This window comes from Recurvomyces mirabilis (genome assembly GCF_035927965.1).
Source record: "Recurvomyces mirabilis strain CCFEE 5264 chromosome Unknown scaffold_8, whole genome shotgun sequence".
NCBI classification, from domain to species: domain Eukaryota; kingdom Fungi; phylum Ascomycota; class Dothideomycetes; order Mycosphaerellales; family Teratosphaeriaceae; genus Recurvomyces; species Recurvomyces mirabilis.
The window spans coordinates 616,909-644,011 of NW_027041942.1; the positions used below are offsets into that span (position 1 = coordinate 616,909).

At 52.0% G+C, this 27,103-nt stretch overlaps 15 protein-coding genes across 15 annotated transcripts; 7 read left to right on the forward strand and 8 right to left on the reverse strand.

The window, feature by feature from the left end:
* Positions 1 to 128: 128 nt before the first annotated feature.
* LTS14_003859 (uncharacterized protein) lies at positions 129 to 1,913 on the reverse strand (the record flags this gene model as incomplete). Its single annotated transcript, XM_064836561.1, has 2 exons — positions 129 to 1,548; positions 1,609 to 1,913. The coding sequence occupies 2 exons, from the start codon at positions 1,911 to 1,913 to the stop codon at positions 129 to 131; spliced, it is 1,725 nt and encodes a 574-aa protein (XP_064695952.1).
* A 1,425-nt stretch (positions 1,914 to 3,338) lies between these two features.
* LTS14_003860 (uncharacterized protein) lies at positions 3,339 to 4,631 on the reverse strand (the record flags this gene model as incomplete). Its single annotated transcript, XM_064836562.1, has 2 exons — positions 3,339 to 4,328; positions 4,386 to 4,631. 2 exons carry the CDS (start codon positions 4,629 to 4,631, stop codon positions 3,339 to 3,341), a joined length of 1,236 nt encoding a protein of 411 aa, XP_064695953.1.
* A 1,380-nt stretch (positions 4,632 to 6,011) lies between these two features.
* On the forward strand, positions 6,012 to 7,195 carry BNA4_1 (kynurenine 3-monooxygenase, mitochondrial precursor; the record flags this gene model as incomplete). The annotated part of the gene is made up of 2 exons (XM_064836563.1): positions 6,012 to 7,085; positions 7,124 to 7,195. The coding sequence occupies 2 exons, from the start codon at positions 6,012 to 6,014 to the stop codon at positions 7,193 to 7,195; spliced, it is 1,146 nt and encodes a 381-aa protein (XP_064695954.1).
* Positions 7,196 to 7,766: 571 nt separating this feature from the next.
* Positions 7,767 to 9,263, forward strand: UGA2 (succinate semialdehyde dehydrogenase NADP+ linked; the record flags this gene model as incomplete). Its single annotated transcript, XM_064836564.1, has 1 exon — positions 7,767 to 9,263. The coding sequence occupies one exon, from the start codon at positions 7,767 to 7,769 to the stop codon at positions 9,261 to 9,263; it is 1,497 nt and encodes a 498-aa protein (XP_064695955.1).
* A 483-nt stretch (positions 9,264 to 9,746) lies between these two features.
* LTS14_003863 (uncharacterized protein) lies at positions 9,747 to 10,422 on the forward strand (the record flags this gene model as incomplete). The annotated part of the gene is made up of 4 exons (XM_064836565.1): positions 9,747 to 9,782; positions 9,831 to 9,852; positions 9,904 to 10,023; positions 10,073 to 10,422. The coding sequence occupies 4 exons, from the start codon at positions 9,747 to 9,749 to the stop codon at positions 10,420 to 10,422; spliced, it is 528 nt and encodes a 175-aa protein (XP_064695956.1).
* Positions 10,423 to 11,154: 732 nt separating this feature from the next.
* On the reverse strand, positions 11,155 to 12,013 carry LTS14_003864 (uncharacterized protein; the record flags this gene model as incomplete). The annotated part of the gene is made up of 3 exons (XM_064836566.1): positions 11,155 to 11,369; positions 11,443 to 11,607; positions 11,671 to 12,013. 3 exons carry the CDS (start codon positions 12,011 to 12,013, stop codon positions 11,155 to 11,157), a joined length of 723 nt encoding a protein of 240 aa, XP_064695957.1.
* A 716-nt stretch (positions 12,014 to 12,729) lies between these two features.
* On the reverse strand, positions 12,730 to 14,109 carry LTS14_003865 (uncharacterized protein; the record flags this gene model as incomplete). The annotated part of the gene is given in 2 exon segments (XM_064836567.1): positions 12,730 to 13,744; positions 13,763 to 14,109. 2 exon segments carry the CDS (start codon positions 14,107 to 14,109, stop codon positions 12,730 to 12,732), a joined length of 1,362 nt encoding a protein of 453 aa, XP_064695958.1.
* Positions 14,110 to 14,594: 485 nt separating this feature from the next.
* Positions 14,595 to 15,502, reverse strand: LTS14_003866 (uncharacterized protein; the record flags this gene model as incomplete). The annotated part of the gene is made up of 2 exons (XM_064836568.1): positions 14,595 to 15,388; positions 15,436 to 15,502. 2 exons carry the CDS (start codon positions 15,500 to 15,502, stop codon positions 14,595 to 14,597), a joined length of 861 nt encoding a protein of 286 aa, XP_064695959.1.
* Positions 15,503 to 16,313: 811 nt separating this feature from the next.
* On the reverse strand, positions 16,314 to 17,174 carry TIF45 (eukaryotic translation initiation factor 4E; the record flags this gene model as incomplete). The annotated part of the gene is made up of 2 exons (XM_064836569.1): positions 16,314 to 16,790; positions 16,851 to 17,174. The coding sequence occupies 2 exons, from the start codon at positions 17,172 to 17,174 to the stop codon at positions 16,314 to 16,316; spliced, it is 801 nt and encodes a 266-aa protein (XP_064695960.1).
* Positions 17,175 to 17,561: 387 nt separating this feature from the next.
* LTS14_003868 (uncharacterized protein) lies at positions 17,562 to 19,538 on the forward strand (the record flags this gene model as incomplete). Its single annotated transcript, XM_064836570.1, has 3 exons — positions 17,562 to 18,350; positions 18,412 to 18,502; positions 18,553 to 19,538. 3 exons carry the CDS (start codon positions 17,562 to 17,564, stop codon positions 19,536 to 19,538), a joined length of 1,866 nt encoding a protein of 621 aa, XP_064695961.1.
* Positions 19,539 to 19,713: 175 nt separating this feature from the next.
* Positions 19,714 to 20,277, reverse strand: LTS14_003869 (uncharacterized protein; the record flags this gene model as incomplete). Its single annotated transcript, XM_064836571.1, has 3 exons — positions 19,714 to 19,958; positions 20,017 to 20,045; positions 20,102 to 20,277. The coding sequence occupies 3 exons, from the start codon at positions 20,275 to 20,277 to the stop codon at positions 19,714 to 19,716; spliced, it is 450 nt and encodes a 149-aa protein (XP_064695962.1).
* Positions 20,278 to 21,302: 1,025 nt separating this feature from the next.
* Positions 21,303 to 21,810, forward strand: LTS14_003870 (uncharacterized protein; the record flags this gene model as incomplete). Its single annotated transcript, XM_064836572.1, has 2 exons — positions 21,303 to 21,413; positions 21,445 to 21,810. The coding sequence occupies 2 exons, from the start codon at positions 21,303 to 21,305 to the stop codon at positions 21,808 to 21,810; spliced, it is 477 nt and encodes a 158-aa protein (XP_064695963.1).
* Positions 21,811 to 22,283: 473 nt separating this feature from the next.
* Positions 22,284 to 23,657, reverse strand: NPT1 (nicotinate phosphoribosyltransferase; the record flags this gene model as incomplete). The annotated part of the gene is given in 2 exon segments (XM_064836573.1): positions 22,284 to 23,626; positions 23,642 to 23,657. 2 exon segments carry the CDS (start codon positions 23,655 to 23,657, stop codon positions 22,284 to 22,286), a joined length of 1,359 nt encoding a protein of 452 aa, XP_064695964.1.
* Positions 23,658 to 24,237: 580 nt separating this feature from the next.
* SYM1 (Protein required for ethanol metabolism) lies at positions 24,238 to 24,764 on the forward strand (the record flags this gene model as incomplete). The annotated part of the gene is made up of 2 exons (XM_064836574.1): positions 24,238 to 24,628; positions 24,685 to 24,764. 2 exons carry the CDS (start codon positions 24,238 to 24,240, stop codon positions 24,762 to 24,764), a joined length of 471 nt encoding a protein of 156 aa, XP_064695965.1.
* A 705-nt stretch (positions 24,765 to 25,469) lies between these two features.
* On the forward strand, positions 25,470 to 27,087 carry LTS14_003873 (uncharacterized protein; the record flags this gene model as incomplete). Its single annotated transcript, XM_064836575.1, has 3 exons — positions 25,470 to 25,496; positions 25,552 to 25,722; positions 25,792 to 27,087. 3 exons carry the CDS (start codon positions 25,470 to 25,472, stop codon positions 27,085 to 27,087), a joined length of 1,494 nt encoding a protein of 497 aa, XP_064695966.1.
* Positions 27,088 to 27,103: the final 16 nt, after the last annotated feature.

The window sequence follows — 27,103 nt, forward strand, 5'->3', positions numbered from 1 at the left end:
TTCAACCACAATGCATCACCCTGCGCACTTCTTTGAGTCTTCTGACTTGCTGGGAATCATGCCTTTCACAATGCTGCTGGTTCTATAATTGACTGGTCGTCAGACTTAAACGACCTTCTTGGACTGCATTACCACTGGCGGATTTTCTCAAGCGTCCGGGCACCAGTAAGTCCTTCGAAAAAGTCGGTCACCGCCCTGGCCAATCTATCAACGATTATATCGATCTCGGCGGCTGTGACATTATACGCCGGTGCGATGAGCGTGTGGTCCCCAACAACACCATCTGCCGTGCCATTTCCTGGGTAAACACAAATGTTATATGGCTCTTGCATCGCAAACTCGTGGAAAGCATAGCCTACGTTCCAGTCTCTGGGCAGAGATTCGCGGGTCGCCTTGTTGCGAACAAATTCTACCGACCAGAACAAGCCACGACCACGAATATCTCCAACATTAGGGTGTGAACCAATTCGTTCCTGCAGCGTGCCGGCAAGGCGGTCACCCATTGCTTTTACGTTGGCCAGTAATTCCTCTTCAAGAATGATGTTGTGGACTTCGAGAGCTGCAGCACATGCGGAGGGATGGGCCTGAAAACTCTGGCCGTGAGAGATCTTTCCGGAGCCATGCTCAATCGCATGGTCTACTTGTTTGTCGATCAAGACTCCCGACACAGGCACAAATCCTCCGCCAAAAGCCTTCCCAACAACTTGAATGTTGGGCACGACATCCTCTTGTTGCCAAGCGTGCATTGTTCCTGTTCTACCGATGCCGCACATAACCTCGTCCAGGATAAGGAGTGCTCCATGTTTCTCGCAAACCCTCTTCATGGCCACGAAGTAGCCGTCTGTAGCAGGTATGGTGCCTGTCGATGCGCCGGTCACTGTCTCTGCAACGAACGCACAAACAGAATTGGGTGGAAATCTCGAGAAGGCGGTGTCCAGCTCGTACGCAAGTCGTGCGACATACTCTTCGCTCGTCTCGCCAGGGCGCATGCCACGATAGGGGTTGCATAAGGACACACGCTCAGTTTTTGATGCTAGCATTGGCTCAAACATAGCGCGTCGACTCAGATGGCCCCCAACTTCCAAAGCCGACAGCGTTGCTCCATGATATGAAGGTGCTCGGCCAATAAAGTGTCTCCTTTGGGGTTGTGGTTCTGGCAACTCCAGAAAGTACTGCCGAGCAATCTTGAGAGCTGCTTCTAACGCCTCGGAACCGGAGCTGACTGTGAGCAGCCTTGACATCTTCCCATCCGTGGAGCGTATAACAGCGTCGGCAAGTCTCTCACTCGCGCGAGTTGTGAAGAACTGGCTGTGGCAGTATGGCACTTTACCCATCTGCTCCGAGACTGCCGTTGTCACTCTGGCATTGCCGTGTCCTAGACATGCAACAGCAGATCCACCACATGCGTCCACGATGCTTCTGCCGCAGAAAGTGTGGTAGTATATGCCTTTCGCATGCGTCAGGGTAGGTACTCGGCGATTTAGGTCTCGCGATAGAACAGCGCTCCTGATGTTAGGTATGATCTCGTTTTGGATTCCCATCGTGTCTCTGCAACGTGCTTTTGGAATTTCCGCTGGGAGAATCTGTCTACGTGGTCGTTAAATCGACCTTGCCATGGCTGGTAGATCAAGACTGTCGGAGAAGTCATCTTCTGCACGTCTGCCGTCCTCGACCAGATGATGGATGTAAAGACGCCGAAAGCACCTCCTTCGGCCTTCATTGGTGCTTGTATTTCGTACCGAGTCGGAGAACAACCAATTCGCCTCCACATCCTTTCCAATTGCGGCACTTTTGCGCTTTCGGCTCCTTCGCGCTCTCTGCTCCTTGAGCTTTTTACCCCGAATACATGCCAGTCCTGCATATCCGATCTGCAGACTCTCTGCTGCAATTTTACTCCGTGGCGACGGACTCATCGTCAGAAAAGTCGATGAGGATGCAGACGTCCGGACGATGATCCGTCGATGTTGATATGACGGAACGGAAAATGATCATCAGACTTCCAAGTCGCCTAACGCAGCAATGTTGTGGGCAGCAGTGTTATGAGTAGGACGAGGCAGGCAAAGTAGTGCATAAGGTGGTCCTGACATTTTCTCGAAACCATCATGTCTGGTAGTGCCACTCTAATGCCGCTGAGCACAATGAATACCATGCGAATCCGAACTTGGCTCTGGCACTCATCGACTCACCAACGAAGATATCTACAGTCTTTATCAGGGCTTCCGTGTCGATTGAATGACAACAATCTCGCCCGCTGCCTATCTTCCCAGCGACGAGCACCAACGGCGACACCTCCCCCGACCGCAATTTTTCGTCGCTATGCACACGTCGAAGCAACTCCAACCAAGAGTCAGCGCAAGATCACGTTCGTAGACAAAGATGGCTCGGAACACATTTCCTGGGGTTTGGATGGTGAGAGCTTGCTTCGAGTTGCCCAGACTAGTCCCATGGAAATTGAAGGCGCTTGTGGAGGTTTATGCGCGTGCTCGACTTGCCATGTCGTCGTGGAAGGCGACGAGATGTTCGCCAAGATGAAGACACCCACCGAAGATGAAAATGACATGTTGGATCTGGCGTCGGGGTTGACCGACACAAGTCGGTTGAGCTGTCAAGTCACCATCAACAAGGAGTCGAATGGTCTTGTAGTAAGCGCCGCCCTTCTGCCCGAGCGCATAAGATGGCTGCGGACCTTTTGGGACAATGACCGCTGCTGACTAGAGACCGCAGATCAAGCTCTAGTCCGCACGACACTCTGTGGAAATTGCAGGACATTGTGAGCCAGATCCTGTTCTTTGCACTGCATGGTGCACTTGGAGCAGAATGACATGTGCCGGCGAGCATACTTCTCACTAGCAAAATGTGAAGCAGAGTGAATGGCTCCTACCTGCTTACAGGTTCATCAGCTTGAACATTGATCTTGGCCCGGTTTGTTGCTGATTTCAGTAGCCATGAAATTCGAGGCATAGGCGCCGGGGGTGTTATGATATCATCGTTAGGTTCACGCACAAAGGCCACTTAGTTAGTGACAAAATTGGCACGGTGTGCATTGGAAACACCTACCACAAGCTCGTGTCCGAACATGCTCCTGATCAACGTCCCGAAGCTCCTACTCTGGCTCAAGCACTGTCAGTGCTGACATAGTGACCGCTTAAAATCTGCATGTCCTGTAATGTTCAGAGCATGAGCAGTGGAACTTATCTGGATCTATCGCTGGACGTTCTGCCATGGGGAGCAGGCCTCAGATAGGTCAATGAATTCACACCTTATGTCACAGGAGACCAATGGCAATGGGTGTGGTTGAAACAAGATCAATGATCACCATGAACAAGATGGACTGCTGGTCACATCGAGAGATCGACTTGCCCACTATCGCTAGTGACGCCTTTTCCTGCAAGCCAATCGACATCACACAGTTGACCTGACGACCCTCCGTCAACATTCAGCTTTTGCTGTTGATACTGCTCATTGAAGAAAAACTCCTTAGCACCAAACGCTGGCTTCAGATCATCAAACCACGATGCATTCGGATCAAACTCTGCGAGAAAGACCTTTTGGCTCCATTCTGGGTTGCGACTTTGCAAGAACTTCAGGACAAAGTAGCGCCGATCGTTGATCGTTGTCTCGCCCAGAACGCAGACTTTGCCGGGGCTCGCCGACATGGAAGGACCCCGAACAGTCCGTGCAGTGCCCGGTAGCTGAGAGTATGCGGAACTGAATATATCCAGGGCTCGTGTGAGAGGGACCGAGAAGAAGTCCCGTGCACCTGTGTCTCGTTCGACAAACATGTAGTACGGAATGACTCCAAGCCTCGATTGTAGTTTCCACATTGACGCCCACGTCTTAGGCTGATCGTTGACGTGCTTGATAAGGGGTGCTTGAGAGCGTATTTGTGCTCCCGTCATACGGATAAGCCGGATAGCTTCTTGCGTAACTGGATGTTCCACTTCTCGTGGATGACTGAAATGTGCCTGTATCGTGAGATGCTTTCCTGATGCCGTGATCTCGGAGAAGAGTCGGAGTATGTCCGCGGCATCTGGGTCGTGGACGAAGCGGTACGGCCACCAAGCCAACGACTTTGTCCCAATGCGAATGGTGTCCAAGTGAGGTGGGCTACCCGGCCCAAAGAGCGGCTCGAGGTAGTGGCGTAACGTAGACGCTGGCATGACCATGGGATCGCCTCCAGTGACCAAGACATCTGATACCATCGGATGCTGTTGCACATACCGCAGGAGTACATCTCGATTCGAAGACTTGAACACCTGCTCGGATCCGACAGATGTGAATTGGGCCCAACGGAAACAGTACGTGCAGTATGCGTGGCAGTATTGACCCTATGATCACTTAGTCATCGAGAGTCGCACACGAGAGTTGGGTGGAGCTGGACTTACCTCGGAAGGGAAGAATAGCACCGTCTCGCGATACTTGTGCTGCAAACCAGATACAGGTTTACCATCGAGCTGGGGAACATTTTCTTCTTTCTGCCCCGCAGGATGCGGATTCATGCGCGTTCGAACGAGCTCGGATATCTTCCTCATCTCCACTCGAGACGTTTCGGGACGCTTCATCGCTGCCAGTATGTAATCGAGATGATTTCGGTCCAACATATTTGGCTGTGGAACGCTCAGTTTGAACATTGGGTCGGCGGGTGCATCAGACCTTTGGAAAATTAGCGACTGCCAGTCAAGTCCATCGCGATGGACTTAAATCATGAGCATGATAACTCGAGCTACTTGCCAGTCGATCAGATCATCAACTACATGATTGTTGAGTCGCATGGGAAAGACGTGTGCCGCAGCGACGAAAGCGTCTGGTTGTAGTCTAGGTTGGAAACGTTTGAAGAGAGCAGGTATCGAGTTTTTGGAGAAGAGGTTGTAAGTCTTCGGCAACATGTTTGCTTCCTGAGGGCGTCTGGTCCAAGATCGGTCAGTGTGAATAGAACTGAGGTGAAGTGAGGTCGGTCGCTTGCAGGATGTGCTCTGTATCGCGTTGCCGTCATATCAATGACTTGAAGGAAGAGTCGGCCTTCCACTGAAATTATGCCTCTAAGGAGCGCGGAAAAGTTCATGGAGTCCTTCCGTCATCATCGACCGCGTTGTCGGAATCAGTGCCTTTCACGCAGGTACTGATTTCGGGTACCACGAAGACAACACTTCTCGGGCTTGGTGACAGGTCGCGGCGGAGTAGCAGGGGTAGGGCCAGTGTGCAGACCAGCGTACACTCTGCACTAGCCATACTAGGACCCAGCGCCATGGTTGTAGCCGAGCGCATTATGTCGATCCCCGTAGAGTGCGTACGGACTCCAGCAATGGCCGTCGTGATCGTCGTGTTGGTGGTGCAATGGAAGGACAAAGGACCTTGTATACGCGCAACGGAGTAGTGGGCGCGATCCTACCAAATTGGGTAAGGTCGAAAACAGCTTCATCGGAGTGGGATCGACGCCAAAGGACACTCTCTTCCTCCTTCCGTTCATGTTGGATTACGATCATCGGTGGGCGTCTTAATGTTCGTCTTCCCAGGAGGACCACTCAGCAGTATGCTCAATTCCTGCTGGATCATTGAGCGTCGGACGAATGCTTTGCTCGGTCACCTGCCGAGTCTGGTCAGATATATGACCTAAGCATTCCTTTCTGCCTATCCATATGCACAGTATCAATAAATAACCACCTCAGTTGGTACGCCAGATCTAACATGCGGAAAGCTCCATTGAAGTGCGTTGTGTCAGGTGCCGGACCCGTTGGCGCCTTGGCGGCATTATACGCAGGCCGTAGGGGATGGGACGTGGAGGTATTCGAACGTCGTGAAGGTGATGAAGCCACTGCACATGACATGAGGTGACACTAAGGTATAATTCAGACGTTCGGAAATCTAATTCAAAGGGAACTTGCTTCTCCGCCGACCCTGCTAAGTCTATTGAGCTGGCTTTGTCGGAAAGAAGTCTCCACGCCATTCGAGAATCTTGCTAGCCAGCACTCCTCCAGGCCGTCCAGCGGAGCACGAGACCACTTCGAGGACGAATGGTCCACGGAAGAGATTCAAGCCAAGCTCTAGTCGAACGGGAGCAGCTGTACGATATACACGGACATTGCCTCCTAGCGATCGATCGGGTCACTTTGACAGAGCTCCTGCTTAACGAGCTAGAGAGTCTCCCGAACGTCAAACTCTTTTTCCGACACAAGATCACAACGATAGATCTGAAGCAACAGCAGATTCAGGCAAAAGACGAAAACTTGGCAGAACGGCACTGTCAAAATCACCATCTAGAGCAACAGGACATATCGCAGCATGTCTTCGATCTGCTCCTAGGATGCGATGGTACTCACAGCGCCGTTCGCACTTCTATGATGAGATCTTCTCGCCTAGACTACTCCCAGACCTGGGTCGACATCCTGTGGTGCCAGTTCACCATACCCGCTGCCACCGCGGGCTCATTCACTACTCCTTCTGCATCGAATGGCTTCTCCGTGAGTCCTGATCATCTGCACATCTGGCCAAATAATGAGATGATGTTAATGGCCATCCCTGCGGCGGATAAGTCGACAGCAGGCACGCTCTTTGCTTCCTTGAGTACGTTTGCCGAGTTGGAGCGCAACCCTTCTCAAGTCGAGCACTTTTTCATGCGAAACTTTCCAGGAGCGGCAGAGCTCATTGGCCTCGAAAGTATACGGAAGCAGTTCGAGATGAATGCGCACGAGCCGCTCATCAGCATCAAATGTTCTCCCCATGTCTACGGCTCATGCGCCGTTATACTTGGCGATGCGGCCCACGCTATGGTTCGTTTCTACGGCCAGGGCGTCAATGCCGGTCTGGAAGATGTGCAGGTGCTGTTTCGCTGTCTGAATGAATCCGAGGCCCTTGATTTAGGGCTCGGACACGCCCTGGAGTGCTACAATGCTGAGCGGGTTGCCGATGCGCACGCTATCAATGATCTCGCCATCTCAAATTACTGGGAGATTCGTGCCGGAGTACGGTCTCGATACCACCTCTTGCACAAGGCATTCGAAGAAGTCATCTCTCGGTACGCTCCATTCACTGGCTTTGTCACGCAATACAGCCGGGTCAGCTTCAGCAATCAGCGGTACTCCAAGATTGTCAGTGCGATGGCTCTCCAGCGCAAACGACTTGCCAGAGCTATCACGGCCATATTGGCCCCACTGGTGATACTCCTGGCCTGGCTCGTCTGGAAGATACTTTTGTGTAGAGTGATGATCAGAATTCTTTGAGCATCGCTCGGATGAACCTCATGTCTGTCTCTTAAGCCCCTCGCTGTATAGCACTGAGCCCGCAGCGATAGTCGCAGCATCCGAGACGGCTGTAGGATTGGCCAATGCTATTGCGTAGCTAGTGATTCACTCATTGTGATTGTTATGGGACTCATGAAATGATTACCATCAGGAACAGTAGGCTGAACGCATGACATTGAAGTGATTCGCGCGCGAATCCAAAGAATTAGAACTACTCTCGGATCATGTCACGTGCGTTTGTCCTCCGCATTCCCAAGAATCGTCATGCTGTAGGATAGAGTCTAGCTCGAGCTCCACGCTGGGAGCGAACTCGCGTCGGCAAAGAGTCGTTTCGTGGACACCTCAAGAACAATTGGAGACAGTCCCAGGTGCAAGTGAATGCCTAGCGACCCTGCCGTCTCTCGTCACTCGTACCCACATCCATCATCCAAGATGAAGTCCTTTATTGCCTCTCTCTCCTCTAAGCCTATCTTCCGTTCACACATCCAGCCATCTAACCACTTGAGAATACTAAGAGCTTCATACGCCATGCAGCACAGCGTCCCAGATCTGAGCGACAAGTCTTTGCTCAAGAACCAGACTTACATCAATGGCAAATGGGTTAATGCAAAGTCGGGCAAGACCTTCGAGGTCTACGACCCGGCTTCTGGGAAGCTTATAGGCACAATGCCGGAGATGGACAAGGAAGATACACAGGAAGCGATCAAAGCTGCTGCGGCTGCGCTACCAGAGCTGAAGAAGACTACGGCACGACAACGGTCGAAGTGGCTGCGAAAGTGGTACGATCTGATGATGGAGAATGCGGAAGATCTGGCGAAGTTGATCACATGGGAGAATGGAAAGCCGATAGCAGATGCCAAGGGAGAAGTCAACTATGCTGCCAACTTCTTCGAGTGGTTCAGTGAAGAGGCACCTCGAGCATACGGCGATACCATCCTTCCAAGCATTCCCGGAAACAGAGTCTTCACGATCAAGGAGCCCATTGGTGTTGCTGGCTTAATCACGCCATGGAACTTCCCAGCTGCTATGATCACCCGCAAGATTGGGCCGGCACTGGCAGCAGGCTGTACCGTGGTCGCGAAGTCTCCGGGCGAGACACCGTTTACAGCTGCGGCGCTTGCTGAGCTCGCGCATCGTGCCGGCATTCCGCCAGGCGTGGTCAACATCGTCACATCACTGGAGAACACTGCAGAGGTCGGCGAGACGATCACATCCTCTGAAATTGTTAAGAAAGTCTCCTTCACCGGCTCAACTCGCGTAGGCAAACTGCTCATGAAGCAGTCGTCTGATACGCTGAAGAAGCTTTCCTTCGAGCTTGGAGGCAATGCGCCATTTATTGTCTTCGACGACGCAGACATGGACACCGCGGTCAATGGTGCCATCGCGTCGAAATTCAGATCATCAGGCCAGACTTGTGTCTGTGCGAACAGGATATACGTGCAGAAGGGCATTTACGACAGCTTCGCAAAGGCACTGACAGAGAAAGTCAACAGTTTCAAGGTTGGTGGCGGTTACTCCGAAGGCGTCACTCATGGACCGCTTATCCACGATCGCGCTGTCAGCAAGGTCGATGCACATGTCCAGGATGCTATCCAACAAGGTGGCAAAGTGCTCACCGGTGGCCAGAAGCTGCCTGACCTCGGCTCGAACTTCTACCAGCCAACTGTCATACGCGATATGACTCCGAGCATGGACTTGGCGCACGAGGAGACGTTTGGTCCAGTCGCTGGTCTATTCCCATTTGACACAGAGGCCGAAGTAGTGAAGCAAGCGAATGATTCCGAGGTTGGTCTGGCTGGCTACTTCTTCTCGAAAGATCTCGCACGCTGTTACAGAGTTGCGGAGGCGCTTGAAGTTGGTATGGTCGGAGTCAACACAGGTCTGATCTCGGATCCTGCTGCACCATTTGGCGGCGTGAAGCAGTCTGGTTTTGGACGTGAGGGAAGCAAGTATGGCATTGATGAGTATATGACCATCAAGATGGTGACGATGGGCGGTCTAGGACAGCCGCTGCAGGGCTCATGAGAGGGTAGCAGCTACGTTCTCGAAGCATGATCCATCTATTTTGAGAAGTCTGGGCCACAGTCATAGTATGCAGATGAGACACGTGAGCTCTTACTATATAGCAGCTCACCAAGCTCTGTACCTGCAGATGCTATAGCTGCGGGACGGCTGGCGATGCTCCAGCCATATTACAAAAGCCTGTATGTACGAATGTGAAGCCTGTCAACGTATCCACTACTCAAAGTCCGTGATAATGTAAATTTGTCTATTCTCCTGCCTTGGTCGACCAGTGCATGTGGATCTCATGTTGTGCTATGCCTGATGACGCAAGCCGCTCGCAACAGACGCTCGCGATGTCACTCGTGGTCACTGCAGTTCGTGCAGGCTTTGTGCCAATTTTAAATTGTGTGCCTTCCCGACCTCACTTCTTATGATAACTCGCATTTGTGGTATTTCTCAGATAGCCTTCGGTCGCATAACAAGATAGCAGAGGCAGTCGCCAAGATGTCGCTTTTCGAGACTGTCAAAGGTCTGACCAACGTGAGTCGGATTCAGCTATCGGGGATCCAAGATTACTAATTTGTGTAGACCTACCATGCCTATGTGTTCGGTAAGACTAATAGGGCTGTCTCCAGCAAAACTTCAGACTAACCAGCGGCAGGCACGGCATTCTGGTACTTCTTGCGCGGCCTAATGAGAATTATCGCCCCAGTCACCGTAGCTGGCTGGTTCCGCCCTCCTGCCCAATGGACGATGGAGAAGCTTGTGTCTGCTCCTAATGGTGCGTATGCTGTAGCCTGATCGCCGGTCGATGGCTGACACTCCACTAGACCTCGAGCTCTACAACATCCGCACAGATGCCTGGGGCCTGTGGGCCATCGCCATGTTGCTACTCGCCATGGCTGACGCAGTGCCCTTGCCTGCATCACTAGTTGGATCCTCATTGGCAGATCCTGCTCCGAGCCAGTACAAGAAGCCTTATGCTCGAGCTGCGATCTTGATCACGATCTTCCATCATATCACCACCGGCATTGGCGCTTACTCGCACTGGAGACTGCAGACGCATCATACTGTAGCTATGGACATCGGTGTTTATGGCAATGTTGCGCTGACGGCTCTTGGTGTGTTGGCGCTTGTGTACGGCTTGAATGATAAGACTGTTGGAAAAAAGAGGGCTTGAGATGCTCTGAAAGGCATTGGAGCGAGGAATGAAGCTAAAGTTGTCATGGCGACTCCACCAAGCTTTGATCGAGCCGCTGGGAAGCGAAAGGTCCTTCTAATGAGATGACCATGGCTGTGAAGACTATCACGAATTCATGACGAACAGTGAGGTACGAGAGGAGAGGACTTGAGATCTGTGTCTGATACCATATAACGTACAACATCCACGAATGAAAAACACCGGTATCACTGCGCATGCTTTGTGCCGGACGGACTACTTAAGCTTCACCAGTCCGCCACAGCTGCATCATACCAGTTTCCGATCGATCCTTTCGGACTCTTGACGCCCGTAGTGTCCCACCACGTCTTCGATGAAGGATGCTCGATCTGCCACGCCCGCGAGCATGGATGGGGTGGATACAATGCCTCGGTGTCTGATGCTCAACAGTCGACCAAAGCTTTCGTACTCGACACCTGGAGCAATGGGTCTTATTGTGCCTTCATAGGCATCATCAATGCAGCAGTCTTCTGGTAAGCTCTGCTCATATAATATCCTGTCCATGTTGAATGGTCGCCGAATGGTCATGTTACCGTCATCGTCTGCCTCATATAAATGTCCTCGAAGCTTTGGTACCTCCAGGGCCGCAGCACCTTGTATCGGGACTGTCTGCTCCCAGAACGATGTGGTGAACAGTGCACGGACGTAAAATTACGGTATCTCCTAGCCCATGTCGACGTCTGGACATTTGTGTTAGATCCATATGTGCCATCCCTCTTTCAGGTACTTCTTGCCTATGCAGCCGTTGGGCCACTGGTTGACGATATGGTTCATGGCGTGCTCAGACTCATAAGTGTGTCCTATATCGCCAAAGATATCGTTCTCCCAGTCGCAGCCTGCTTCGCCCATAGTTACAAACCCGCAAGGCTCCTCCTGAACGTTCGAAGCAGCCCTATGAGCAGCATGAGCTAGTTCATGGACCATTAGTCTGGCAAAATTTGTTTAGGTGAAACCGCTGAAACGATTCGCAATCCCGAGTACGATCCAACTGCGATAGCTGTGCGACGATACTCTCGTCGTAGTAGACCGTACTGCAAGCACCAGGGAAGTCTCCGTACGTATAAGGAGCCACACAGCCAAGGTGACCATCTGATGGTTGGCACAATGCTTCAGTAAGAGTCTTACGACGATGGAAGCTGACCATACCTGCCATCGTCTTCAATCTACTACGGACCATCGCCTTGTCCTTTGACGAGAGTATGGACCTACTTGGGAAGCAGGCCCAATGCCAGTCGTCTTCACCATCACCCCGGTCAACGCGAAGAAGGTCGCCGAACCATAGATTGTGCCAATAATTCAACAAGCAGTCCGTATCGATGAGGAGAGATGCAAGCCGCAAGGATGGCAGTATCGTCTCGAAATTGATACCAGGGAAATTCATGAGAGCGAAGATTGGATGCATTTCATTGGCGAGGTCGTCAGATTCCTGTGAGACGACGCCATCAACACCAGTAGCCTCTCCGTGGGCCGAGTCGGATTGGTTCTCGTAGACGGGGTCAAAGCCGTATTCTTCCTCCCCCTCGGTCACGTTCCAGGGCTTAAAGTATAACATCGTGTGTGTAAAGTCACCAAGACGAAGTTTTGGATCTGCAAGTGAAAGAGAGACTGCCTCTTTATATCCATTGTTCACTCAATCAAATTGTCCTCACCTTGACAAGTTCCAGCTAGTGTTTATTAAGCTTGAAGACAAAGCCAGTTAGGGGCAGTTGAACGGTAACCATGACTGACTTGAGCCACAGCAGAGGAACGTGAATTGGCTTACTGTCCATAAGGTGGTTTGCTCTCGTGGCCCAGCACTCCACTGCTTCCCGAGTCCTGGTCTTTTTCTGCTGGACATGTTGCGGGGTAAATGGCGTTGGCTACGAAGCCAATCTTGGCCTCATGGCAATTGTGTTTTCACAACACTGCGAGCTATCGATGAAGTCGAGAGTTGCGGAGCGTACACATAATACAGAATAAAGGGGCACAGACTTCTGTATCACGGACAATCAGTAGCCACGACCCGGCGGCGTTGGACTCTCTTAGTGTGTGCCAGCAAGTTCTCAGTAGATACTTTCTAACTTCGAGCGTGCCTTCCGATGCTGTTATAAGAAACCATAGTACCATGTTTCGAGACTTCATGGCTTGCTCGCGACGTCTGTGCTGTAGCCAGGGTGCGACTGTCTCCGGTCTCTCTAGCCACAGAGGTACTGTTTTAGCAGAATTTATCGAATCAGCACGCCGAGTCAACATTCGGAAGGAAGAATTCGAAGAGGTACTGGGGGCCTTTCACATAGCATCTATCCAATACCGCTTGAAAAAGGTGGGTATGCGAGTGCACTCCGCTATAGCCCTCTCAACTTTTGTCTTGTATTGACATGCCACTAATGTACCGTCCCAGAGCATCAGATACCCTTCGGGCGCCACATCGGTGGTCCTGATGCCTAGAGAAAGGCTTCGACGTCTGTCCGGGTGATAGTCCCATTGTCCTATCTTGCAGGCGGGATCTTCGACGACTCTATAAGTTGACTTACACATCGCGATCGCCTCACCGTCTAGCTCTGGCGCTCTCTCCTTCTCCTCAAGCCGGCAGGTGCAAGGCTCCACGATATCAGCATAACCACTAATCCGAGGTGCTCGCAATGCTTGCACTCCCAGCCTTGGTCCATCAGAGGTCCAGAAATCATCGTGGAAAAGGAGCTGGGCCCATGCCAATGGCAGATACCAGGTTCGATCAATAATACCGGCGCCAGAAGCGGCTCTGCTCGTGCCCATATGATTGTAAGTCGCATTAAGGCCAGGGGATGGCCACTCCGTCATCACAAATGACCCTTCTGGATTGCAACAATCGAGGACGCCATCCCAAGCGATGTGCTCGAGCGAGAAGCCGATCTCACTCACAGTAGCGGGTGCAATCGCAGGTTCTTCAACGACTCCAGTGGGCTTCGGTCGCATTCTGAAAAGAGCATGTCCAAGCTCGTGTAACAAGGTCGATGCGAAGCTGAGCCATGGTAGTACCCACCTCAGTCGCTGGAGATCTCCTCCGCACGACTTGTAGTACTCATGCATATCGTCGAACAGGAACTTGGAGTATGAGATTGTGGCTCGAGCTCCGGAGAGCAGTCTGTCTTCCTTGCTGTTGCCTGACAAAGAGTAATGTGAAGTCTCTTCTGCCGGCACTGACCATATCTCCGCCAGATCTTGCGGGATGCCACGCGGTGAGAAGACTTCTGACGGCTGTACTAGGGAGGTCTTCTGGGAGATGGCGACTTCCGCGTAAGTGAAAGCAGCGGTCCCTAATTCTCTAGGGAGTTCGTTTTACATGATCTGCAGATACTGAGCAGCTTCCACGAGAGCTGACCTGGTCCGCTCACGTTCCCGTGGCTCGATCTGCTCTCGGAAGTCTATGTACCCGCCGGGGTTGTTCGCATCAAGATCATCGAGACCCTGGACGTCTGCGTAAAGTATTGCATGGAATGCGGCTATCACAATGTCAGTATGAAGCAAGTGCGAGAGGAGTCGTAGAGCGGGTTCTACTACCTCAAAGTCTTGTCCTCGGAACTTGTCTGCGCTGCACAGAGGGTGGAACTCTTTCTTAAGGGTGTACCGTCCAGTGACCAGCATTCGTGGTTCCCACAGCTCGTGGAGGTTGAGAAATCTGCAAAGCATGTTGACAAATTTGGTGTAAATCACGAATCTTGCTTCGGTTCTTGTCGAACAAGGTCAATTATGTCTGCACCGTACATGGCGACCAGAGACTCTGCCATTGCCATACGCAGCTTATCGCAGTGTGATCAAGAGCTACAAAGGACTATTGTTCCGTTGTGGGTAATGATTGATAAAGGCTGCTTTGTCTGACTGCCACTTCTCACTTTGAATGCCGACGTCATGCACCGATGTGTCGTCTCCAGGCCGCCATTAGTCTGAATGAAGTATGAGCAATGACAGAACCACCAGCACGTACCCTTCACATCGACTGCTGATACAGCTCGAAATCGGAGTCAATACCGTTTAAATCTGTTGAACGGAACTTCACGAGCAGTTGTCGCGGGCGCTGGGCGTGAGGGGATGATGAGTGTACTGGGAAAGCGTCTGTTTGTATCGAAGTAGTCAGCTCTTTAGCTAATACTCGTGACGCAACGAGAAGAGACAAGTTAGTACATAGCATATTCAAAATCGCCGTCTGATGGCTGTGCTTGTCCGTCCTTCAAAACCTTTTCCACCTTGTCTTTCAGCGTAGAAGGTATCAAGGTACCGTCCCATAGCATCAAGTGACCTTTTGGTACCAGAAATTGCGGGTCGACATCTTCTTGTCCTGCAACGATATCACTAGGGTCGTAATAGTAATGAAGTGGCGTTTTTTCCCATTCACATGCGGAAATTCCCTTACGCTTCAGCACAGGACACGGGCTTAGGGGCCCGGTGTCCACCTCGTTGCCTGCGTCGTCTCTCAGGATCACGCTCTCGAGAATGGCTCTTTCAGCCTCGATGTCCTCCTCATCGCAGATCCATTTGGACAACGTGCGCACGTATCCGCACAGCCGCGGTACCTTCAATGCTTCGGCGCCATGCTTCGCCACTGCCAAGTCCCAATAATTGTCCCGAAACAGAGACGTTGTCCAGTGGTGCAGGAGACGCCACAGACGATCGATGCTGCTCGTCTCGTCAGGATCGACAGTGCAGGAAAGATGGCTGTACTTGTAGCCGGCACAAAGTGAAGCACTTGGATATTCTTTGAGAAACAATACGCCGGGGCGGACTTCGAAGCCTTCGGTTATCTTGACTGTACCGCCCCATACCATGTGCTCGAGCACAAACCCCATTTCACCAATCGGGCCATGGTCCATAATGGGATCATCACGATGGCTGTCAAGTCGCATATGCCATGCCACGTGGCCAAGCTCATGCAATAAGGCATAAGTACCTCTGTCCTTGCGTCCGGGAACATCTCGGGTTCGAAGAGAGGGTGAAAGTCATTAGTCAGGGAGTACTTACCAGTGACCGGCACTGGTGGCTCCCAGGGAGAGACGATGCGCTCGTTAGCGCAGAACCTAGTACACATATCTGCAGTCTTTTCCAGTAAAACCAGATATGTACGGTAGTGTTGAATATGTTGTGATCTGGAGTATGAAGGACGGGCCCTACTGCATGCTTGTACGGTATCTAAATCGCGAGTCAATAATGACCATTGTACTGTTATTCGCGCTTCCCACAAGACCTAGAATCCTTTCATCATGCCATGAGGACCTCAGAGCCAGGTTGATGGGTCAGTCGTATTTCGGGAACAAAGACCCTCGAGCATGTCCCACTCAGACCCGGTGTACAGTGGAGCACATCCATGTATGTCACGAGGAGCCAGTGATAGCATACAAATCAGTAATCCGTTCGTACTTCCGGTGACGATAGCACCGTGCCGGCTTTCAAGTCCCTTCCGGATGATAGAGACTCCACGAATCTGGAAGTGAACGGCGACTGCAAGAAGCTTGCTTCATACCAAAAAGCTATCGTACAGCGTATACATAATGCTGGTAGCATACAAGCTACATAAAGAAGTATCTGCGGCAAGCCTTAGCAAACACGAGAACGCCATTATTTCCCATGCACGAATTGGAATATACCTTTGATCTCATATCATCTCGCACCCATGGTGTCGCCATGCTATGCGGTGAAAACGCCATGGCTATGCCGCTAATGTTCAATGTGATTTTGGTGCCGGTCCGGACGGCCACATGCTTCACGTCCGGCGGGCCACCTCGAGCACATAAAGTGATGCTCGTGTGTCAGCCATGCCATTCCTTGCCTAAGTCATGCTCTCCCTTCATCTTCGATCGCTTCATGTCTTCGATGCGTTTCACGTTCGCTCAGTCTCCTCCTCAAACAGAGAACTTAGCCTTGGCCCTGCTGCTACCTTGGTGAGCGGAGTCAGCATGTCCGCTGAACTCAACCTGCTCATTGTCCGGCAATTGCAGCACAGCCTTGAACCTCTTGCCGATACGCTCGAGCCTGTTCTTGCTGTCCGCCTTGTCCGTGTCCTGATTAGCACCAGCTGCGCCCTTCTTAGGGGCCTGGCCCGCAGACCTCGTCCACAAGCCCACACGCCAGAAGCCCTTGCGGATGTTGACCACGACGCCCATCACCTCGTTGTCGTTCTCTTCTTCGAGGGTCTCGCCGATTGCGGCTAGCATGATATGTAACCAGACGTCGTCGTTGGCGTTCTTGCCGCCTTTGAAGGTGTAGGCCCAGCGACCACCTTGCTTGTTCTGCAGATCTTCCCATTCAGGACGGACGCCTTTCTTGAAGAGATGGTAGTCGGATTTTTGGGCAAGCTCCGAGGCAGGCGTGATGTTGTTCTGGTAATGCGAGTCAGTAATTGTAAGCACGTGAGTGGGTGATGATGTGTAGAGTCATACGTAGATACCCCAGAATTCCTCAACGCTGTCGAAGCTGATGACCTCCTTCAACAGCTCGTTCCAGTCCTGCTTCCCGCTTGGTGGCTTGGTGAACCAGAGCGTCCAGGGATTCTGCAGCTGGTGCTTGACGTTGAAATTTGCTGGGTCGTCGAAGACAGTGACGATCTTGTCGTCGTCATGATTGCCATTGGTGGCACCGTTGGTGGCATCCGTCACGGCTCCGTTGGGTGAGATGGGAATGGTGTCGAGAGGGACTGGGTCCGCGGGCTCGTTCGAGGTTATGCCAAGAGTTGCGCCTGCGGCGACAGTGAGATCAGTGGCCATTCTAGTCTCGTGGTTGTTGTAGGGCTGGAGTGATGGTGGCTTAGTGAGCGATCGGTGAGAGGAGAGCGGTGTAAGCAAGACTGTGCGCCGGGCAGAGTCTCCTGGAGTGGTTGATATGGTACGGGTTTGCAAGCGCGACCAAATTGTCAAGAACTCACTGGCATGGCGCCGGCGAATCGGCAAGAGGCAGCCTGAAATTGCGCTAGATCCACAAGCGGGAAGCGTGATTTCTTCACGCGCAGCAAGTGAGTGGACTGCAGACGGCGCTTCCTTTTCGCAACATTCACAGCACAACACTTCACGCTGGGGGAGCTTGTGAGTCGACCGAGTGAGCCTCAGACATGTCATTCAGCCAGATAGTCGAGGTGTTACGACAGCACAGAGACGATGGCTTCCAATATGGATGAACCATCTGAACCTTCCATCTTCGGCCCAAGTCAGGCAAGCACTCCTCGACCATCGCCGCCACCATCACTTCAGGACCGTCCGGACGATGATACTGGAGAAATGCCCGACCGGGACGCCAAAGGGGGCTTCCCATCATCGCCTTTGCCCGGACCATCCAAGGTGGACGATGCAAATTCCGAATCGGAAGATGACGACGAAGACCGTCTAAACAAATTCCAAGGCCTCGCAAGTACGTGGTACAAGCACACTGCTGATGAGCGCTCTCTTGCCACATCTCTGGACCAGCAACGAGCCAACGATCTTGGCGTACACCTGTACAACACCCATGCCTTGAAAGCTAGAGTACGAGATCCCGTACGAGCCGCTGCTGCCAAGCCATGGCAGAGCAAGCAGGCCTGGATCCAGCGAGATAAATATGACAAGTCACCGTGGCATCCAGATGCACACTGGACCTCCTGGCCCTTGCCTGTGACAGATGTGCCTCGAAGGGATGAGGGCTTTGGTGTAGATCTTGCCGTTGCTCACGATCTTGATACGTATCGGAAGTCTGAACCATGGCACGCGAGTCAAGATATACAGGACGAGCTACAGGCTACTGTGTTGCGCAAAACAAAAAAGCGCTTCAGTCGTCGTGTATGGGCCACAGACCTTACAAGCTATGTCGAACGGCATGACGAGACCGAAGATAATGACGGCACGTACCACACGCCCCCCGAATCTCTTGGGCAAGATTTCTGTCAGCCATCACTCACCGCAGATGACGATCAGGTTCATGAACTATTGAGACCGACATTGCGGCACATATTGAGCAAATTTGACGATTTATTAGTCGGGCTACACAAAAGTCGGGCAGGTCATCGTCGACAACAACATGGCGATCAAGTCTCTGGTGAATCCAGACCACAATGTGCACGATCACGGTCTCGCTCCCAACCATTTAGAAGTCGCAATGCAAGTAGACCACGAACAGGAAAGGCATCGACAACGAGCACACAGTCCAGTGACGCTAATTCGGAGATGGCTGAGTCCGACGAGGGTTCGCCAAAGTGGTCTCAGAAGCCACGACGACGTGCTTCTGGCCAGTCTAAGCACGACCTCGGCCAGCGGGACTGGAGTGATGTGCTCAGTATGGCGGCGCTGACAGGCTGGGATCTGGCCGTTATAGATCGTGCTGCGAAACGATGCGCTGACTTATTCGGAGAGACAATGGCCTTTCGAGTCATGCCTGAGACTGGAGCTGATGCGATTGACGATCGCCTTGTGGGGTATCGGCCTGAGATGGTGCCTCTCACCGACTCGGAAGGCGAAGAAGAAACTGACTTGGCAGAGCCAGAGCTCACTCCAGCGTATTTCTGCCCTTTCCAGTCTTGTGCACGGCATCACGAAGCTTTTCCTGTACCGTTCAGATGGCGTGAGCATCTTCGACGGGTACACAAGCTTAGCGTGGCAGCCATCAAAGATGCTGAAAACCAGCTTCTTGGTCTAGTAGCTCATGCCGACGATTCGCCTCAATACTTCTGTCCTTTTCAGTCGTGCGAACGGCATCATAAAGCATTTCCACTGGCCTATCGATGGCGCAGACATCTTCGTGAAGCTCATAGGCTTAGCGACGATGCCACGAGAATTGCTGAGACACAGCTCACTGGATATATTGACCCTACATCTCCTAACAACTGCGAAGATTCTGGTTCGCAACACGGCACGGCCGCGGCAGTCAGCTCAGATATGGTCGGAAATACACCTAAAGATGTGCAGAACGTGGATGACGACGAGTCAAGCATGCTAGGTGCTGTGCATAGGGACAGCTTTATGCAGCCTATCACTGGCCAGCTTGCCAGAGGCAAGGACAAAAAAGGCCGGAGACGAGGGACTACGGACGAGAACATTGGCTCGCCCAAGAAGAGAAGAGTGGTGGACGATAATTATGTGGTTGAAGGTGACCTCGCCATCGACTAGAAGAGTGCTACACCTTAGCTCAAGTATTGTGCGGCCGACTCCTGCACTATAATGCAATAATTGTAAGCGCCTGATCATCGCACAGGACCATGCCAGCCATCAAGTCACGATTTGTCGATGCTGAAATGAAGCAGCAGCTCCATACAGCTTCTTCCTCGGCCTCAATATCGTTGACCTAGACCTCCGGCTCCGGCTCTTCATCAATCTCATCCTTCACGACCTTGTCCTTAGTCTTGCTGTTACTAGTCGGAGCCTGTCGACCTTTCTTCTTGGCTGGACCTTTCTTGCTACTTGAGTTCTTGGTCTCACCATCACCAATTCCCTCACCATCGTCACTACCCTCGACCCCCTTGCGCTTCTTTCCACCCTTGCCACCCTTCTTGCTGTTCTCAGCCGAGTCCGTGATCGTGTGAGAGCGGGCTAGGAGTACGACTCAGCATGTCCGAGGATCCAGCTCAGAGGATGATTCCATGCATACAAACGGTAGCGCCTCCGCCAACTTTCTCACTGGAACATGATTAGCTATTGCACCATACAAAATACCTCAGAGGGATTTGACTCACATCTTCTTCTTCAGACCGTTCCACGAAGCCTTAGCCGATGCCGCGTTCTTGAAACCAGCCTTTTCGGCATATAGCTTGTAGTCGACTTCGATGGGAGACTTGGTGCAGGTCATAGCGGTCGCAAGGTGTTGGAAGTCAAGGGCGGTAAAAGAGGCGCCGCCTTCTTTGTTGGACATCTTGGATGTTGTGGAGAAGTCTGCTTGGAAAGAGCGTGATGTGATATGTCTTGATGGATTAAATTCTCGGGCGATCTTGACACGGTATGGTATGTGATCCGGTACTGGAAGGAAAGATTGAAATGCTGTTATAGGCGCCGGACGCCAGTGAGCTCAATCACGTGAAAGCCTTCAGAGAAAGCCGCACGCTCGCGAGGAGATCATGTGCACCTTACCGACGCATATTCTCTTCAGAGATCGTAGGGAGATTGAGGCTGCGTGTCGGATGCACCGTCTAAGACTCTCAATGTGGTTCGACACTACTTGGAGGCAACAATATCTTCGAGCAGTGAGTGCACTCAGACGTACAAGTCACGACGCTCCGACGACTTCCATATATGACGAAATCCTCTGCTCCTTCCAGAGCAAATCTAGAACACAGCTCGCAAACCCACTCAGGCAGTAGCGGTACCGAGAGCGTTTGCCGCTGTACTGTCAGGACTAAGACTTGGGACGTGGACGTGTCAAGGCGCTCATACCGGCCTTGTGAAGTTGTGAAGTTGCCACGATGATATGCTCTGCCATGCAACCAGAGAAATATCGCCAGACATCCGACATGCATCTCGATGCTACCACAATGCGGTCGCGATGCTTAAGAATATTGCAGGCACATGTGTTCGAATATGTGACCTGTTTCCAAGACCCCTGCTTCTATAGTTACACAGAGGCTCAGTGCGTGCATAAGCCGCAGGCAACGAAGTGAATCATGCCAAACGACCTGTCACATGCATGCATGCACTCACAAAAAGTCCTGCATGTCCTGCGCAATGACCTTTGACACACTTTCGTTGCATTGTGAAAACATTCTCTCACATTACTCAGTTCCGTCGCATTGCGAAAACATTCTCTCACATTACTTCAGCAATTCAGCAGCACTGCAGAACATACGTTCATCTTACGCAGATCCCAACACAAGCTCACTCAAGGTACACCGACGCAGTGCCATACCATCATACTACTTACAACACTGACCACTATCGTCACAGATGGCCGACAAGGATTTCTCTGCCCGTGAGACGGAGATCATGGCGAAGGCGTGGAACTGCATGGTCGAGGAGCCCAAGGTATCGTCTACTCTGCCAAGTCTCAGACCACCAGTGAGTCCACACATTACTGATTTGCATGAAGGTCGACTACGAGAAGCTCGCCAAGGCCTGCGGCATGACGAACCCGCGCTCGGCCACCAATGCATGGCGTGCAATTAAGACCAAAATCATGGCCAGAGGCGGCATCACCAAGACTACGGGCAAAGGCGAGGACGCCGATGGTGAGGGCGGCGAGACTCCGGTCAACCCTACGCCCAAAAAGCGTGGTAAGGGTAAGACGGACGCTGATGGTGATGGGGAGAGTCCTACCAAGAAGGCGAAGGGTAGTGCCAAGGGCAAGAAGAAAAGTGAGGAGGTTGTTGGGGAGGCCGATGACGACGAGGATGGCGAAGGCGGCAAGGTTGTCAAGGGCGAGCCGGAGGTGGACGGTGATGATGATTTCAACTAATGCTTTGGTGCTTGATCGCAAGGTCTTGCTACCAAGCGCTTTACCAAGTCACGGTCTTAGGTGTACGATAGCGCACTACGAGTATCGATGTCGGATTGCGCAAGTCGCATTCTGTCCACATTAGGATGACGAGCATCCGAGTAAGCTGAGCTATGATGCTAACCTCCGTAGTGCGAAGATTGATTTAATATCCGGTGTGTGAGCCCTGTCATTCTCATGCAGCACTCTGCTCCTATATCAGCATGCTGCACTCGAAACGAGTGGTCAGCATATCAATTGGCGCAGCAACCTGCTCGTCCGGCGCTCTAGTGCCATAGTACAGCACTCAGGCGGAACGCCACCGCGGACTCCTTGTTGACGCGTCGTAAACTTCGTCCCTCTCATAATCATACAGTCGTCATCATGTCGCCAATGAAGCTTCTTCGGCCCATGGAAATTCACACTTCCAGTCGTGAGAGCTTGCAACCCCTTGCTCAATCCCACCGATGGCTTTCATCCCCACCTATCCAACTCTTCTCCTCATACCCGACCTCTTGCTTGATCCTCTGCACCAACTCATCACTCCCCATGTTCTTTGCTTTATCGTCACTGAGTTTGATCGCCGCTCTACCCTTGGCCTCGCTCAATTTGATGACGATATTCAGCGGAACGCTCTTCTCCCCTTTCTTCTCGCCACTGGAATGCTTGAAGTCGTTCGTGAAGAACGTTCCCACGCCGAAGCTAGGTGTCAGGCCGGCGGCGTCTGTGGCTTGTTTGTATTGGATGCACTTGTCCACGTTGAGCGCGTCGGAAAAGACGATGACTTTCTTGTCGGTGATCTTGTGATCTCTGTAGAACTTTTGCAACAGTTTGATATACTCCAGTGGATCGCCAGAATCTTGTCTCACGCCCGTGAAGATCGCGGCGTACGATGGGTCCTCCCCTTCTTGCTGAGTATCGATCGTGCCGCTCTTTGGCGCAGGTTTTCTAAACGAGCGCAGAAAAGCGGGTGTGCCGAAAGTGTCCGTCAAAGCGATCGAGAGTACGCCACGGCCGAAAGTGCCTGTCCAGTATTGTAGCGCTGTCTCGTTCGCGTCGGCGTAATTGTCCTTCAATGCCGCAATACCCATGAACCACTCATGTGCTACCGTTCCTATCAGCATCACATCATGCTTCATAGCCATATGGACGTTCGACGTGCCGCTGAACTTGCCTTTCCAATGATCACCATTGCTATCGGCTGCCCTCTGGGCATCAACAAGACCCTGCACGACCATCTCATGGGTTTTATAGTCTCGTCTCCGTCGACTGCCGAATTCGCTGAAGACGCAGCCGTTCTGGATGAGTTTGAGACCTTTCTCCTTGGCATTTTCGACTTGGCCATCATGCGTCCAGCTTGTGTCGACGAACTTGAAATAGGCTTCTGATACTAATGCAAGTAGAGGGATCTCGTACAAAATAGTCTCGACCCATATGCCTTGCACGTCCAGATGCAGCTCGCCGAAGACATCGTCGCCACCATGCTCGCTGTTTGGGTTGAAGTCCAGCCTGACATGATCCTTGGGTCGGAACGTGAAGTCCTTGAGATATCTGATATAGTTCTGATCCAGGTAGGAACATGTCTTCTTGAGCCATGCAAGTTCATCGTCAGTCGCGCGGATGTTGACCAGCTTGGCAACCTGAGTCTCAAGCCATCGGAAGCCCCGTCGATTGAGTTGCATCTGTGGTGTACGGTTGGTGAAGCGGTACCTCACGGGAACCTCTGAGAAGAAGCGAAGGACAGCACACTGCATAGTAATCTTGTATAGGTCCGTGTCAAAGATGGAGAAGACGCCTTCTGGCGCGGATGTACCATTGGTCGTAGCCATGATGGCGATGAAGATCGTTGGCCTTGTGCTCGGCCTGTAAGTATCGACAGTCCTGACAGGTACATGAGATGAGCTGCCATGTAAATAGAACAGTGTATATATGACGCGTCTAACAAACATTTAAATGTCGTCCCGGTGTGTTTCGAGCCGATAAGCGATAAGGTGCGGCTCGAATTTAAGGTTGAGTTAGCTTTACACGTGCAGCAAAGCAAAACACCTTGAATATGACCCGGCCGATTTAGCCGGGCAAGGAAGCTACGCTTCTGGTCTCCCAAAGTTCTTCTTCGTTGCAAGGGAGCGGTCGGTGTGAAGCGAAAAAGTAGTCGACGGTCGCCCGACATTCATCGAAGCTGTGTTCTCAGCATTCACTTCACCTTCACCCATATCGTGTTCCAGTAGCCGGCACACCGACAAGATGGCTGCAGCTTTACGATGGTAGGTCTAGAGCCAATGGCAAGAATCATAGCACTTTAAGGCATAGTGACTAACATGTCTTCCTAGGTACCAGGCTCGTCTCGCCGCTCGACCTCTCCTTACCCAGTCTATCACAACCTCGATTCTCTTCGCGACTGGCGACACAATGGCTCAACAGTTGGTCGAAAAGAAGGGCTGGGGCAACCATGAACTGGCTCGCACTGGTCGCATGGCCCTATACGGTGGTTGCGTCTTCGGTCCTGCCGCTACACTCTGGTTTGGATTCCTACAAAGAGCTGTACGGCTTCCTGGCCGACCCAACCTCGAAATTGTGGCACGTGTGGCAGCCGATCAGTGCATCATGGCTAGTACGAACTTGTTCGTGTTCTTGAGTACGATGGCTGTGCTGGAAGGCACGGATCCGAAGAAGAAGTTAGAAAGCACATATTTCAATGCTTTGAAAAAGAACTGGATGGTTTGGCCTGCAGTGCAGCTGGTGAACTTCAAGTTTGTGCCACTGGAGCACAGGGTCCTGGTCGTGAACATAGTATCTTTAGGTGAGTCCTATCGAGCATATTTCCGAGCTGTGCAGCGCATATTAACATCTCTGCAGGCTGGAACTGCTACCTCAGCTTCCTCAACAGTCAGGGAAGTAACCCACAAGCTGAGCCAGTCTATCCTCCAGACGTCTAGGCGACGGTTGATGAATAGACTGCTGTGACTTGGTGGTCTGCGGATGACGGGGTGCTAGGCCACGCGCACCATAAGGACTGGTATGTTCGAGTGCAGCGGACGGCAGCAGCACACCGGCTTTGCTGCAAAGACGATGGCCTGGGTGGGCATTATACCTAAGATCTTGAATTCTTTCTCATTGTCCCTGTGCAAAGTATAGTGCATAACAGCATAGCGGGGGCGTTGGGGATGACTTCATGGCCGTTGAGGTGCCAAATATAGAGGGTTGATTCGATGCAGTACACAACCAATTTTCAGTACAGTATTCGACAAACGTCATGTTCGAAGAGACATCAAACTTCTGTAACCACCGCTTTGACCTCGTCAAAGTATTACTGCTGGTAAAGTGGTCTATATATGTGCTTTGTCACTGCACGGAGGACTTATCATTTTGGAGTCTCCACATCAATCTTGACTTCACGTTCCTTCTAACAACACCATCGACAACCACAATCCATTCATGGTCCAGTAAGCTAGGTGCCTGACGGACGCTTACCGAATTTGACGGTGATCTGACTACCATGATCGATGCGAGTACCTACTTGCGGATGTAATGGCCTCCCTCGACCCATAGACGCGATCAGATATCGCCATGGCAGCTTTCATAGCGTCTGTCTCCCATCGAGAGTACGATATCGAGCATTCGCGACAAGCGCCGCGGCAATGATGGACGAGGACAACCGTACATACGAGGTGAGTACGTTACAGTGTCTTCTGACCGGTTCGCGTGAGATTGACGTGTTGTCAGCGCGCGCTGGCCATTATAGAAAGCCGTCGGCGCCCTCGCAGACCCAGTGCTGCGACGGCATACGTTGATGGTCAAGCCCAGGTTAATGGAGCGAGAAGTGGTGCTACTGCTCTACGAGGCACACCGAGTATTGTCGGGATGAAGGAATGGCTGGAGCAGATCGGGCACTCGGTAGGCATCGACGTTGTGCATTATGTTCCTTGATGCCGTCAAGCACTAACTTATCGCTACGGCATACAGCCGGACAGTCTTACTTCTCTGAAAATCATCCATGTAGCTGGCACAAAAGGCAAAGGCAGCACCTGCGCCTTCACCGAATCAATATTACGTGCTCATGGCAAAAATACTGGTCGCCCTTTCCGGACGGGATTGTACACTCTTCCTCATCTCATCTATCCGGAGGAGAGGATGAGACTTGATTCGATACCCATGAACAGGAGCCTGTTCGCCAAATATTTTTTCGAGCTTTACGACAATACACCACAACTTCATCATTCATTCGACGCCACTAATCCGGATCCTGTCGCTCGCGGGCCACGAAATCTTCAGCTATACTTCCTACTGGCGCTCCATATATTTCTCAGCGAGAAGGTAGATGTAGCCGTTATAGAGACTCATAGCGGTGGTGAGTACGACGCCACGAACTTCATCCTCGCTCCGGTCGTTACAGCTATCACGACATTGGGCATGGACCATATAGCCATGCTAGGGCCTACTATCAAGGACATTGCATGGCACAAATCAGGGATTTTCAAGCCAGGCGCAGTGGCCTTATCTACTGAGCAGGAAGCTGGCGAGGAAGTCATTGTAGTGCTCAGGGAACGAGCCCAGGCTATTGGAGAGGATGTGAGGTTTGTTGGTCAGGACAGCAGACTGCCGGCTGATGCGTCAGCCTTGGAACCAGCAGTACAAAGGAAAAACGCCTCACTTGCTATCTCTGTTGTCGAGGCGTGGCTGAAGCATTCTGGACAGTCTTCCAACAAGGTTCTAAGCAGAGAGGGCATCAAGATGGGCATCGAGCAATGGTCCTGGCCAGGCCGCTTCCAGATCGTGCCAGAAGGGCGGAATACCTGGTTTCTGGATGCAGCACACAACGAAATGAGCATCGGCATAGCGGCACAGTGGTTTGCCGAGTCGTCGAAGAAGATTTTGGAAGACATGCACGCGGAGCCAGTGCGGATATTGATCTTCAGTCATATCAACGAGCTACGTGATCCGCTCGCACTGTTACGAGCACTTGCCTTGGCCTTTGAGGAGCACAAGGCGAACGTCGATCATGTCATCATTACCAGCTACGACTCGCATGGAAAGGAGGATCTCAACAGCAACGTCGGTTTCGTCGCACTCAAGGAGGTATTCAGCAGTATACACCCCAGCACTCGAGTCTGGGATGAACATGCTATCGGCAGCGCTATTCATTTTGCTCGGCGCCTCGGGGAGGAAGCAGACATGCACGCACTCATCACTGGTAGTCAGCACCTGGTTGGCCCTGCATTGCGTATACTGACAGAGGGAGAAGGGAGGACTGTCGGATAGTTATACACATAGAACT